Genomic DNA, 13,816 nt, shown 5'->3' on the forward strand with positions numbered 1-13,816 from the left:
GCGCAAAGTAATAATAGTGGTCATGATAGGGCAAAGATCAGGTGTCCATGTGTTGCTGGTGAGATGTGTTGACATTGATATCAACACTGGATTGGCTTTTGGTCCAAATGCTGAGACGTTTAACAACTATCTTAGAGTTCTTTCTCGTGAGAGGCTCTCCATTTTGATTAATTCTTGGGATGATGTGTCAAAGGATGATCAGAACATGCTTTTTAATATTCATTGATTAATTTTAATTTGATGATATTATTTTGCAAGCAAATTTTAAAATCCTAATGTGGAATCGCTTCAATCAAACATTATATCCAATATCGGACTTAAATTTTGTCAGTTTAAGTCAACACTAACGATGAAATATATTTTTGGCAAGCTTAAAGGCGAAAATCCTTGTTGAAAGTACAAACATATTGATGAAGAGACATGACGTGTTTTTGTTCAAAGCCATGAATGTGAAGCTTGAAAGGTAAGTGAATGTACTTAACTATTTTTGTTTATATAACATCAATAACTTAACACTAGTTAATTCACTTTGTTTATTTCATTTATGACAGGATCGTCGGAAGAAAGCTCAAGAGATAGCTTTAAAGAATGTTACCAAGCACGTACTGTCTCGTTCGGGTATCGAAAACTTGAACAATCACAAATGGAGGAAAATGAGCAATCTAGACAGGGGACTGGATCTGAAATTGATACAGGGGTCACTTCTCTTCCATCACCACCTTTTGCTCCATGTAAAATGGAAGAGGACTCTAATTAAAAAGTCGGGTGCATTTAGTTCTGAGCAATCAAAGATAGTCTCAGAAAAAATTGTAAGTTATTTTTATCCTCTCTTGCATTTATTTTAAAGCATTATTATATTAAAAACTAATATGATTTTGGTCTCTTGCATGATTCCTTGAGCGCCCAGGGTAATTGTTTCCCTGAAGTTCGTCGTGATATCCTGGTTGAAGCAATTGGACAACCTGAGCACTGTGGTCGTGTTCGTGCAGTTGGAAAAGGGGTTGGAGTTAAACTATATTTTGGAGTTGCACCATGACACTTATCCTCCTCTCCCCAAGAGACCAAAGCAAAAATGATGAGTAAGATACATCAAGAATTAATGGAGGAGATGAGAAAGGAGGTTGATCGGATGCGGCTAGAGTTGCGACAGGAATTACTATCGCAACAACTTTGTGTTGAGCCGACGATTGAGACGCTTCTTAGTTCCGCTTCTAAGAGCATAAAGGGGAGTTGTGCGACTCCTACAACATAAGAGGAGGATTTCATTGGGCAGACGAGCCAATGTGAGCTATTGGTAGAGGGCAACATGCTTCCTCAGGTGGTGGCCATTGGAAAAGTCTATCAAGAGGCCACCACCTAATGTGGCGAAGGTAACAGTTGATAGAGTACGAGTACCTGATGCTCATGTTCCACTACCTTCAGATGAGGTAACAACTGTGGCCGATGCATTTCAGGCATTCGTAGTCTGGCCTAGAAACCTCATTCGAATTATGCTAGAACCTTTGGTAATAATTTCATTTCATTATATTAATTGATATTTATATATTACATCTAATTTGATAATGTTCTTTATTTTGTAGAAACCTTGTCGGAAACCAAGTTCCGATTGACGATCCTATAGCTTTTTAACTGTAGTTGTTAAACAGATTGGTCGAGACCCTCTGGAAATTCCATGGGATGATACGTTTTTTGAAATAAATATTGAGTTGTCACTGTACATATACATGTGAGATTTGTTAGAATTTGTAGCTGGGGATCAGAAGCTCAATATAAATATAATTCAATTTTTTTTATGTAAATATCTTTACCTATATTTCAATTTACTTTGTGTTAAATTAGCTTTTGATTATGCTTTAACTAATAACTTGTAGGTTTTTGAATGGTGTCTCTATCACTGAGGAGAAGGAAAATGTGTATGGATTCTTAGATCCCGCATATACTAATCCCATTGGAACAAAGGCAAATGAAACCCAATCATACATCACTAACACCCTGAAAAAAATAGGGAAAAGAAATTTATTTATGCCTTTATATTAATGAGTAAGTTTAATTATATGTCATCAATTATTACTATTTCATGTTTTAAATATTTACTAAATCTTTTCATGGAAGTTATAGGGGTCATTAACAGTTACTTGTCTTATCAATGGTTGATAAGACTGTTGTGTGGTTATGTTCCCTACACAAGAAGTCATCCATAAGTTTTAAGAATATTATTGATAGGTAAGTACACTATAAATTTAACTTCATATGTTACTAATTAAGCATTTACTAACATAATTTTTTGTATTAATCAGTTCTTGGCGTGGATATAACATTCTAAAAGGTCGATCCAGTTCAAATATTCAAAATCTGAACTGGATAAAACTAAAGGTTTGTAATCCTTTTCTTTCTCTTTTTATTGTTTATCAATATTAACTTTTACTTTTTATTGAATTATAGTGTAATAAACAACCAGGAAGTTATGAGTGGGGCTATTACATTTTACAATGGATGGTTACCATTGTAAGACTAGGCATTAAAAGTAATTGGCATGTGGTAACCTGTGGTAAATTATTTTTATAATTCTTTACCATATACATTAAAACTAATTTATGTCAACCATATTTTGAAATGCAGTTTTTCACGGATGAGCAACCAATCTCTTCGGAAGCCATATCATATGTGAGACATTCTTTGTCCACATATTCCCTAAATTTTTATAACTCAAGGTTAGTTAATGAATAGTGTAGGAATTAGATAGATAAAGATATATTATTAGTGTTTGTAATACATTTTTTATCAATATATAAAAATTAATTCTCTGAATTTATGTATTTGTCTTACTGGGTTATAATTGATCAGGTCAATTTATATGGGTATAAGTATTAAACAAATTGTACTAAAAAAAAACCATATACAACGACGGCTATTTATCATAGCCGCATTCTTAAATCCAACACAAAGATTTATAAATGCGGCTATTTACCATAGCCACATTCTTAAATCCAGCAGAAATATTTATAAATGCGACTATTACCATAACTGCATTCGTAAATGTGATTTATAAATGTGGCAATGATAAATAGCCGCATTCGTAAATGCATTACTCCTCCCTTTTAAAGATCACTCATAAGCATATAAAATGCGGCTATTTACCATAGTCGCATTTATAAATCTCATTTACGAATGCGGCTAAATAGCCACTTTCTTATGTATTGGATTTAAGACTATGTGTAAATCAAATGCAGCTATATAACCGTCATTATAAATTGAAAATAACCGTCATCTTTAAACCTTTTTCACGAGTAATACATTGATCTTTATTGAAGAATTAATAACATTTTAATTTGTATTGAGATACAAAAGACGAATGGGATGTGCAACATAGTTATCATAAAATAAAATATCCAGTTTTCAAAAGAGAATTTGAAATAGATTTTTACCATAGAAGTCAAAATGAATTTTAGTGATCATTAAAAAAATTGACCCAGAAAGTAAGGTTTGTACTTTGATTGTCGGTAATACTAGCATTCACTTTGATGGTCGGTAATACTTTTACCATCCATGGAAACAATGGTCATGATACAATTGTTGGTATATATTTTAGTGACTAACATGTAGGTATTGAATACATGGGTAATAACTTTTGATTGTTCTCACTTTTTTTTCATCTAACACAAGTTCAAAACAATTCAAAAATTTGAATTCCTTGTGAATGCATAACTGATTCCTTGCATCGTAAAAACTTATTCACTGCAACAAGATAGGCCTCAACGCTTGCAACAACAACATCCATTTCTGCTCCAGTCCCACTGTTACAAATGTAAAGTATAAGTTTAAAAAAAAAAAGATAGAGTAAAGAAATAAACTTTTGCAATTACCATACCAAAATGTTGGATAAGCAACATCTCTGGCCAAAGCATAAGTAGAAGTATGATTGTTCTCCCTACAAATTACAACATGTGCAGTGGCATTTATACCAATGCCTTCTGTCACTGAACTCAATGAGTATTCCAAAACTTTTATTGGTTCCTACATAAAATAGTAAGATATGAGAAAAGGATATAAAGTAGTTTATGTGTTGGAAGACTTTAATGCTTTTGATTTCTTTATGAGTTTTGATAGTTTATTTGATTATTAAATCATTAAGTCCTATGCTTTATTTTCTTTTGCACATCGTAGCCTCTCTTTAAAAAAATTATTAGAATGAGACTGTAGGAACACTATTTGTACATTCTTGTGTCTTTTGATTTTTATTGTTTAGGGTTAGAAATAACCTAATGAATTATGAAAACTCTTTTCAATACTAAAATTAATCAGACACAATAAAATAAATAAAAATTGATTCATTTGTTAAATAATATTTTTTGTTTTTGAAAGTGGAAAAAAAGAAATAACTTGCTAAATTTGTTTTCGTAAGTTGAAAGCTAGATAGTCTACTGATCAATTCTTTTTTTTTAAAAAAAAAACTAGATGTAATAATCAATATATTAGTAATAGAACCCCAAAAATAACATAATAAGAAATATCATCTCTGTTTAAATCAATTATATCTCATTTAAAAGTCTTCTATATCAATTCAATTATGAGACTAATTGAATGTGTGATGAGAAAAAAAAAAACTTGTGTTTCTAAAACAAAGATCGTTTAAATTTTTCGCAGATTAAATTTTATTTATTGGATTTTTTCCTCTTAAATTTGAGAGAATATAAGTTTTTAATCCAACACGTCAACCGATTTCATTCTTTATATCATGGTTTGTACGTTCTTGAGAGCTTACACTCTCCAAAGGATCTTATATAAAAGTCTTACAATGTGGTCCAAGTTTTAGTTTAAAGAAAAGGCTTTACGTGGTGAAGAGTTATATTGATTCTTGATTTCTTGTAAAACAAGTTTACAAAGTGGATTTTCCAGAAGTGTAAGTTGTGACTAAATAGTATAAATCTCATGTCTTTTATTTTCTCTCACCCTTAGCTTTTTAATATTTTTCATATGCTTAATATTTATTCAACCCTATTTGATGTTATAGGAATATTAGAATTGCATGATCCTACTTTCTACATCTTAAGATTCTAAGTCAATTCATAATTTTAAAAATCTTTTAAAACTTTTTGTCAAGTTTGTAAAATTCAAAATTTAACTTTTTTTAATTTGGTGTGATTTTTCTATTGTAAATTATAACAATAGTGATTGGAAATGACAAATAAACTTTTATTTGTAGATATTATTGGAATATGTCTCAACTTTGACAGAATTTTCGCATTAATTAGACATGGATATGAGTATTGAGTAATATTAAAAAGATCTTTAAGTGAAGTATGAGGACGGGGATGGATGTGCAAATATCTACCTCTTCCCCATTCTTTATCCTTAATTTTGTTTCATTTGGATAATATTTTTTCTCTACACAACTTTTCATTCTCTCCCACTCAAATTTCACTCAGATCCTCAAGGTATTTTCTATCATATCACAATATTGATTACACATTTTTTTTATTTGTGTAGTTGTGTTCAAATGGTGTATTGTATATTAGGAAACACAAACCTCAATTTAAATTAATCAAATAATATTTAGGACATACATTTGAATATTTCTCCTTCTTTTTAATATTTTTTTATTCTGTATTTTTTCAGATAAGAACATTTGACTCTCTATTTTTAGTATTCAATCATGGAACCCTTAGTTTGCTAAGTAACCTACAAAACATATGTTCTTTATTCTTTTTGTCCTTAGTTTTGTTTATTTGAAGCTACATAATTTTTATTTTTTTTTCTTTCGATGGTTTTACTCATTCTATACTCATCAAGGTATTTTCTATCATATCACAATATTGATTACACATTTTTTTTATTTGTGTAGTTGTGTTCAAATGGTGTATTGTATATTAGGAAACACAAACCTCAATTTAAATTAATCAAATAATATTTAGGACATACATTTGAATATTTCTCCTTCTTTTTAATATTTTTTTATTCTGTATTTTTTCAGATAAGAACATTTGACTCTCTATTTTTAGTATTCAATCATGGAACCCTTAGTTTGCTAAGTAACCTACAAAACATATGTTCTTTATTCTTTTTGTCCTTAGTTTTGTTTATTTGAAGCTACATAATTTTTATTTTTTTTTCTTTCGATGGTTTTACTCATTCTATACTCATCAAGTTTACTAGTATATTCAACGTTTTTTCTCTTTCATCATAATCTTGATTACATTTTTTTTCTTTTCTACCCTTTCATTCAATCAATGTATTGCATTTCAATGAATGAAAAACTCAATTTTATTTAATTAAAAATTCTTGTGGTACACACATTTGATATTTTTATTGTTTTTAATATTTCTAATTGATATTTTTTTATCACGTGAGAATGTATAACATTTATGCAATTATTATTTAGTATTCTATTTAGATATTTAAACAAGTATAATTTTTTCCTTCATATTTGACATTAAGGAAAAAAGAATGCTGTGTTTTTTTTTTTATATTGAATCTTTATTAATGTCATGTTTCATGTGTTGTATATTTTTTGGACCAAATTTTTTTTATGGCAATATGTAAAATTTTAACAGTTTTTCTAGAAAATTGTTTAAATTAAATGAATAATAGATTTTTATTTTAAAATATTATAAATAAAAGGTAAAATATTTTATACTTTATTTTTTATAATTAGTTATTTCTTTAAAGCTACATCCTTTGAATTTTGTTTATATTTCTCATATAGTTCATTTATTTATTTGTTCTCGTTTAGACTCTTCCATTTAATAGGTGATGGAGTTTAGGTTAAGATCACCTTATTAGAATCTTAATATGAGTGAATTTTCTTTTTTTCTGACAATTTAAACTCTTATTTTCTTTAGTTCTTCTCGTGAGTATTTACATTCAATATGTTTAACTAGTTGAGAGATACATAATTTATGTTAGTCTGAGCTAGTAATGATATTATGCCTTCCAAAATTTAGTTCTTGGAAACTATTTGAAGACTCATGTGCAAACTTTTAGAGTTTTATAGACTTTGGAGTTAATATTTCCTAGAATAAAGTTTCATACAAGTAAGGAAAGTTAACTAGAAATGTTGTTGAATTAAAAAAAAAACCAATGTAGAAGAATGTGCTTGAAATTGAATTGTTAAGTGAAGTAGTTGAATGAAATTTGATTTTATATCTATGATTTAAGTAGTTGTGTGAGTGAGAACATAATGTTGTCATATTTAAATACCTAAATTAGAAAAGTAATTGAAATGGATATAGGGTTAATTCAATGTAATTTAGGTATTAGAAATTGTTTGAAATATGTTAGAATGAATAAGATTGAATTTGACACAATTGTTAAACTTATGATGGTTTTTTTTTGGTTGTTTCTATCATTAGAGTGTTAAGTTAGTAACATGTCATAATCTAGAGCATATGGTCTACTATTTTTCATGATTATTTTAAAATTTTAGTAAGGAATACTTGTCCAAATGGGAAGCAGAGCACACACTTCTGAGAGACGCGGTGGCCATGGTTCTGTTCGTAAACCACCTGTTGTGTCTAATGATTTTACAACGTTTTTCTTCTCGAACTTTCCCAGTGGCTTTGGAGAAACGGACATGTTAAAAATCTTCCAAAGATGCGCAAGGGTGAAAGAAGTCTTTATCTCACGTAGACTAAACAAGTGGGGAAGAAGATTCAGGTTTGTCAGATTTTTTGATGTGAGAAATACGGGGAAGATGGAGAGGGAGCTTGACCAGATATACATAGGGAACAAAAAACTCTTCGTGAACATTCTGAAATACCATCGTCATCAAGTGGAGCTTCCCAGGGTGGAGAGAAAGGATTCTAGGCATCCGAATACGGTGAGGCCTAAGTACGAGAAGAGGAAGTTGGAAGATTCCATTGAAAATGTGCCCAAGAGGAAGGAGGTCTGGGTGGAAAAGAGGGGGAAAACATCCTTTGCGGATGCTATTAAAGGACATGCACGATGGGATTGGAAAGGACCAACTCTTAAAACACAAGTACATACTCTACCGTGGATGGAGAGAAATGTAGTTGGACAATACAATGCTGATCTGGACTTCAAACAGTTGGGGGAAGAATTTGTAAGAGGGGGAATGAACATGGTAATAGTGAGATCTATGGGGGACAACCTAGCTCTCCTTACACCTAGAGAAGGAGAGAACATGAAGGAGTTGATAAAGCTAAATAGAGAGTGGTTCGATAGCATCTTTGTTAGTATCGATCCATGGAAAAAGTCACGGGTAGCGAGCCACAAAGCAGTATGGGTGAGGTGTTATGGCTTACCGATTTCTCTGTGGAATGAAGATTGTTTTGCAAGAGTGGTAGGTGAAGTGACCACTTTGATTTCTATTGACAAAGCCGCGTTGCTATGGGAAAATCTAGAGTTTGCTCAATTGCAAGTCAAACTTGAGATTAATTGCTACGTTATGGTGGCAAAGAAGATGAGGATCAACGATCATACACTAAGTATCTCTGTTGAAGAGGAGCTTCCATTTTTCACAGCAGGCCAGTGCAAAGGCTACCATCACAACTATGATTCTTCTGATAACATATCCTCATCAGAAACCTTTGTAGAAGAATCTATTTTATCAATGAAAAGCGATGAGGAGGAGTGTAACCGTAGAGCAGGGGTGGAACTCCAGTCAAAAGGAAAGGAGGTCAGAGATGGGGAGCTGGAAGAAGGACAGGCACATAAGTCAAAGGTCCTATTTGAGGAATCATCTTCAAGAAGCAGAGCATGTCAGAGGAAAGGTGTAAAACCTATAACGTATGAAGAAACACATAGGTAAAAGGCATTTGTAAAACCTATTTTTGTCAACAAATTTGAACAAGCCTGCGATTTTGCTAATAATAAATCCCGTGAACACGCTGAGCTGGCAAGAATTGTGGTAGACATAGAAAGTATGAATACTCAGAGGGAAATCGAAGTGGGTTTGGGCCAACTGAGAAAGATGGAGGCCCATGTAGGTAAGGGCCAGGCGAAAGCAAGAATTGGCGGATCCGAGTCAGGGCTAGCGCAGATAGCTTTCAGGTTAGAGCGTGAGGAAGAAAATAATCCTGGTAGTTCGCAAGGAGGATTGAAGACGCATTCATCCTAGGAGGAGTGGAATACCGTGTATGAGGCAAGCATCAAAGGTAACACAGAAACGGAGTATGGGTCAGTGAAGAAGAAATTGGAGCAAGAAGGGTTGCAGTGTTCCTACCAGCAACTCAAAGCTAGGGAAGACGATATTGGCCTAGGGGCCTCGTACTGCCCAGGAGACCATGAAGCGACAACAGGTTGGTTTTCAAAAACCACTCAACACCGAGGCAAGATGAAAGGCCTGTCAGAATTGGGAGTTTCAAATACCCACCCAAGGTGTTCCGTAAGATTAAGCATAAGATCTTCTCAGGCAAGAAATACTTCTCAATTCAGACAAGGTACGACTTCAGTTTCTCTTTCTGACAAAGATATTGACAATTGTAATCTACAAATGTGCGACCCTGAATCGTCAGTGGAACCGTCTAAGCTTTGGGAGATTAGTAGACGAGTAGGGATCACATGTCGCGGGGATGAACAGAAGGTAGTCAAGGAATATTCTTGTTTAGAAGTAAGAGATTTGGAGATTATGAAGAGTGCTGAGAAGGGTAAGAAGGATGTGTTCTTATGATTATAGTTAATTTAAACATAAGAGGTCTAGGGGGAGGTACCAAAGCTAGGTATATCAGACATATTATAGGAAGGGAGTGATGGAGATCAAGATCAAGAAGAAATAGAAGCCAATATTCAAGGACAAGAAGAGGTAGAGGCTCAAGGTGTAGACGCTCAAAGAGTCATTAGCCCACATCATAGGCTTACAAGGAGCAAGTTCAAGGAATTAGGAAATAGTGGAAGGTTGTTTTCTCTTTTTATAATATCTTTTGTTTCAAAAGGTGCTTAGAGGGAAACATTAGACACCTCTTTTGTAAAAGCATCTTTAGGCTTTAGTTTAGGGAGTGAGCTTAGTAGGGGGCGTGAGGTAGGAGTCTTTTAGATAGCTTCTAGAATAAGCTTTGTAAATGACCGGCCCTTGCTCCTATAAAAGGAGGGCTTAGGTCCTTCATAATGGAGATTTGAGAAATTGATATAGCAAAACTCTCCCAAATTGGTGATAGAGTGAGAACTTGTCTTCTCCTCTTCCTTGTCTCATCTTGAGTGCCTTGGTTCTCTCAAGTGGCGGCAATTGCTCACTTATCTTGGAGCCTTCACACTTCAAGTGGCGTGACCATCAACCAAGCTCTTCATTCTCATAAGTTCTTCTCTTCTTCATCTCTTTCATTTCATCTCCATGTTCATATGAAACTAAAACATGTCTTAGGTTCCTTTTATAGCATTTTCATTCGGTATTTCAACTTATTTCTTAATATGCTTCGGTTCATCTTCTCCTTGGCTGGTTCCATTTGATTCTTCTTCATTTCTTATTGATTTGTTTGGTTCAATTCAGTTTTGAAGCTTTCTTTTCGGTTCTTTTACTTTTGTGCACCTTTTAATCGGTTCAATTGGCAATAAATGGGTCTTCCATGTGAGTTTGGTGTTTGGTGCAAGTTTTGGTGAGTTCTTGAAACATAGAACATTGATCCATTTCTATTGAAAGTGCCTATTCATTCTCCAACTCAAGTTGATTCCATAAAATGTCAAAGAATCATCTATATCTAGCTACTGGAATCATATCATGTGGTATCATGAGTCTTAGGTTTGTTCTTGTTTGATTTTGAGTTGTTTTGCACTTTTAATTCAAGAACTCTACATTCCTGTGTTTATCTTTCTGTTTTTAGGCTTAATTTTGGGTTTTATTGCTGTTTTCTTAATTGTGCCTATCATGTGTTTGTGTCTTTTCCTTTTTGAATCCTTTTAAAGGTTTGTCATAGTCATGTTTTTCCAAGAATGTTATCAATTCTTTGTGGTCCTTTTATTGTCATTTTTGTTTCTTGCTTTTGTGTAATACAGTTTTTCTGAACTTGTTTCTTGATCCTTTGATGCATTTTATGTTTAGTTTTGAGTTCATACTTGTATTTTAGATCTATACAAGTTCTTATACATCATTTCCATTATGTCTTTGCTAGTTCTTAATTTTGTTTTTCATTCCTATTAGGATTCCTCTGTTTTCCATAAAACGTGCTAAACTGTTTTTGCCTTATTGCAATTGATTTACTTACTGGAAATTTATGAAATTATGGATTTATGTTCTTCAAAGTGTTATAAAAGAGTAGAAAAAAGAAGTACTTCAAAATTCCAAGTACAAAAAAATGATAAATCAAATACAAACAGTGTGTAATTCTGCCAAAAAAATACGGTAATCTGGCAGCGATTTTGAAAAATTTATCTCAATTAATTGGCTTACTGTTTTTGAGTAATTCCAGTGCCATTGTTGAGTTAAGATCTTGAACTTTCTGTGGTTACAATTTCATAATCCAGTTCGCTTTATATCATTCCAGTTAAATCAGTGAACATCAAGCACAGTTTGCAGAAAAATATTTTTTCAGTAGTTCTGTTTTTGTTTTCTTCATCTACTCTAGTACTTTTCTCTAGGTCTCTTTTGTGTGCCTTCTTTTTTCATTGAGTACCTTATTTTCTTGCTTGTCTTTTCTTCATTACTCTTTGAGTTTGTCATACATCTTGTATTCCTTTTGTTATAGCCTTTTATTGCTTATACCTTTTTCTTGTTTGTCTCTTATTGTTTCTTTGGTTTTGTGGTGATTTGCTTTGAGATTTTGTGCTCTTGCTTTGACATCTTTCATTTGAGGTTACTGAAGGCCTCAATATCAGCTTGGTAAAGGGGAGTATTCTTTCTTTGGAGTGATTTAAGTGACACTTCACTTCGGCATTTTGCTCCAATTTCTTTTTGCTCACCTTGTTTTCTTAACATTGTTTGCTGTTTTGTTTCTGTTTTCTTTTATAAATGGCTTCATATTCCAGTGGTGATTCTTACAAACAGTATTCTCGTAGTAAAGCTACTGTTCTTGGTGAATTAAAAGAAGCAAAACGAACCATTACTCTCCAAGATGAAGCTATTAGACGGTTGGAGGAAAAATTGCAAAGAGTTGAAATGAAGCAAGCTAGGTCCTCTCATTCTATCCATGGGGAGCGTCATTCTCATAGAACTTCATCTAGAGGCTCTTCCAATGATCATGGCTGTGAAGAGGAGCATAGAAGAAGGAGACCTCAACCCCACTTTCATGGATATAGACCTCATGCTCATGGAGATAGACAGCACCGTGAAGATGGATTTCACCAAGAAACCAAGGTTAAGCTTCCTTTGGTCAAAATGCCTAGTTTTAATGGGGATAGTGATCCTAATGTGATGGAGATCAAGATCAAGACGAAATGGAGGCCAATAATCAAGGACAAGAAGAGGTAGACGCTCAAGTGTTAGACGCTCAAGGAGTCATTAGCCCACCTCATAGGCTTACAAGGAGCAAATTTAAGGCATTAGGAAATAGTGGGAGGTTGTTTTCTCTTTTTATAGTTTCTTGTGTAATAAAAGGTGCTTAGAGGGAAACATTAGACACCTCTTTTGTAAAAGCATCTCTAGGACTTAGTTTAGGAAAATATAGAAGCTTGGGGGGTGTGAGCTTAGTAGGAGCGTGAGCTTTAGGAGTGAGCTTAGTAAGGAGGTAGCTTCTAGAATAAGCTTGTATATGACCGGCCCTTGCTCCTATAAAAGGAGGGCTTAGGTCCTTCACAATTCAGAATTGAAATTGGAATTAGAGAAACTCTACTCAAATTGAGAGAGAATTGTGTGAGAACTTGCTTTCTCCTCTACCTTGTCTTATCTTGAGTGCCTTGGCTCTCTCAAGTGGCGGCATTTGCTCACTTATCTTGGATCCGTCACACTCCAAGTGGCGTGATCACTAGTCAAGCTCTCCATCTTCATAAGTTCTTCTCTTCTTTATCTACCATTTCATTTTTCCATGCTTTACGAAATGTTAAAAATGTCTTAAGCTTCTTTCTATTCGGTGTTGTGCTTCCTTTCCACTTTATGTTCGGTTCATTTCTGTTCTAGCTTGATTTGTTCGGTTCAATTCTGTATTTGAAGCTTTCTATTCGGTTCATTTGCTTTTATACACATTTTAATCGGTTCAATTGGCAATAGATGGATCTTCCATGTGAGTTTGGTGTTTGGTGCAAGTTTTGGTGAGTTCTTGAAACATAGAACATTGATCCAATTCTATTAAAAATGCCTATTCATTCTCCAACTCAAGTTGATTCCATAAAATGTCAAAGAATCAAGTATATCTTGCTAGTGGAATCATATCAAGTGGTATCTAGAGTTTAGGTTTGTTCTTGTTTAATTTTGAGTTGTGTTGCACTTTTAATTCAAGAGCTCTTTAATTCTTGTTGTTTACATTTCTGTCTTTTCCTTTTTGAATCCATACAAGTTTTGTCATAGTCATGTTTTTCCAAGAATGTCATCACTTCTTGTAGTACTTTTATTGTATTTTTTTGTTTCTTGCTTTGGTGTAATACAGTTTCTGAGTTTAATTCTTGATCCTTTGTGCATTTTTTGTTTTAGTTTTGAGTTCATACTTGTATTTTAGACCTATACAAGTTCTTATACATCATTTCCATTATGTCTTTGCTAGTTCTTAATTCTGTTTTTCATTTCTGTTAGGATTCCTCTGTTTTTCTGAAAACGTGTTTCGATTTATTGCAATTGATTTAGTCACTGGAAATTTCTGAAATTCTGGATTTGTGTTCTTTAAAGTGTTATAGAAAAGTAGAAAAAAGAAGTACTTCAAAATTCCAAGTACAAAAAAAAATGATAAATCAAAAACAAAAAGTGTGCAATTCTGCCGAAAAAAATACGGTAATCTGGCAG

General features: G+C 33.1%; 1 protein-coding gene across 1 annotated transcript in view; it reads right to left on the minus strand.

The window, feature by feature from the left end:
* Window positions 1–3,433: 3,433 nt before the first annotated feature.
* LOC137826727 (putative 2-isopropylmalate synthase) overlaps window positions 3,434–13,816 on the minus strand; it is a 69,152-nt gene continuing 58,769 nt past the window's right edge. The window contains exons 12-13 of the mRNA XM_068632825.2: window positions 3,869–4,014; window positions 3,434–3,794 (exon numbers count right to left, since the gene is read on the minus strand). Of these exons, the coding sequence (XP_068488926.2) occupies window positions 3,665–3,794; window positions 3,869–4,014 (276 nt within the window). The 3' untranslated portion in view covers window positions 3,434–3,664. The remainder of the gene's footprint in view (window positions 3,795–3,868; window positions 4,015–13,816) is intronic.

The sequence above is a fragment of the Phaseolus vulgaris genome, chromosome 8 (genome assembly GCF_051622355.1).
Source record: "Phaseolus vulgaris cultivar YP4 chromosome 8, ASM5162235v1, whole genome shotgun sequence".
Classification (NCBI taxonomy): Eukaryota; Viridiplantae; Streptophyta; class Magnoliopsida; order Fabales; family Fabaceae; genus Phaseolus; species Phaseolus vulgaris.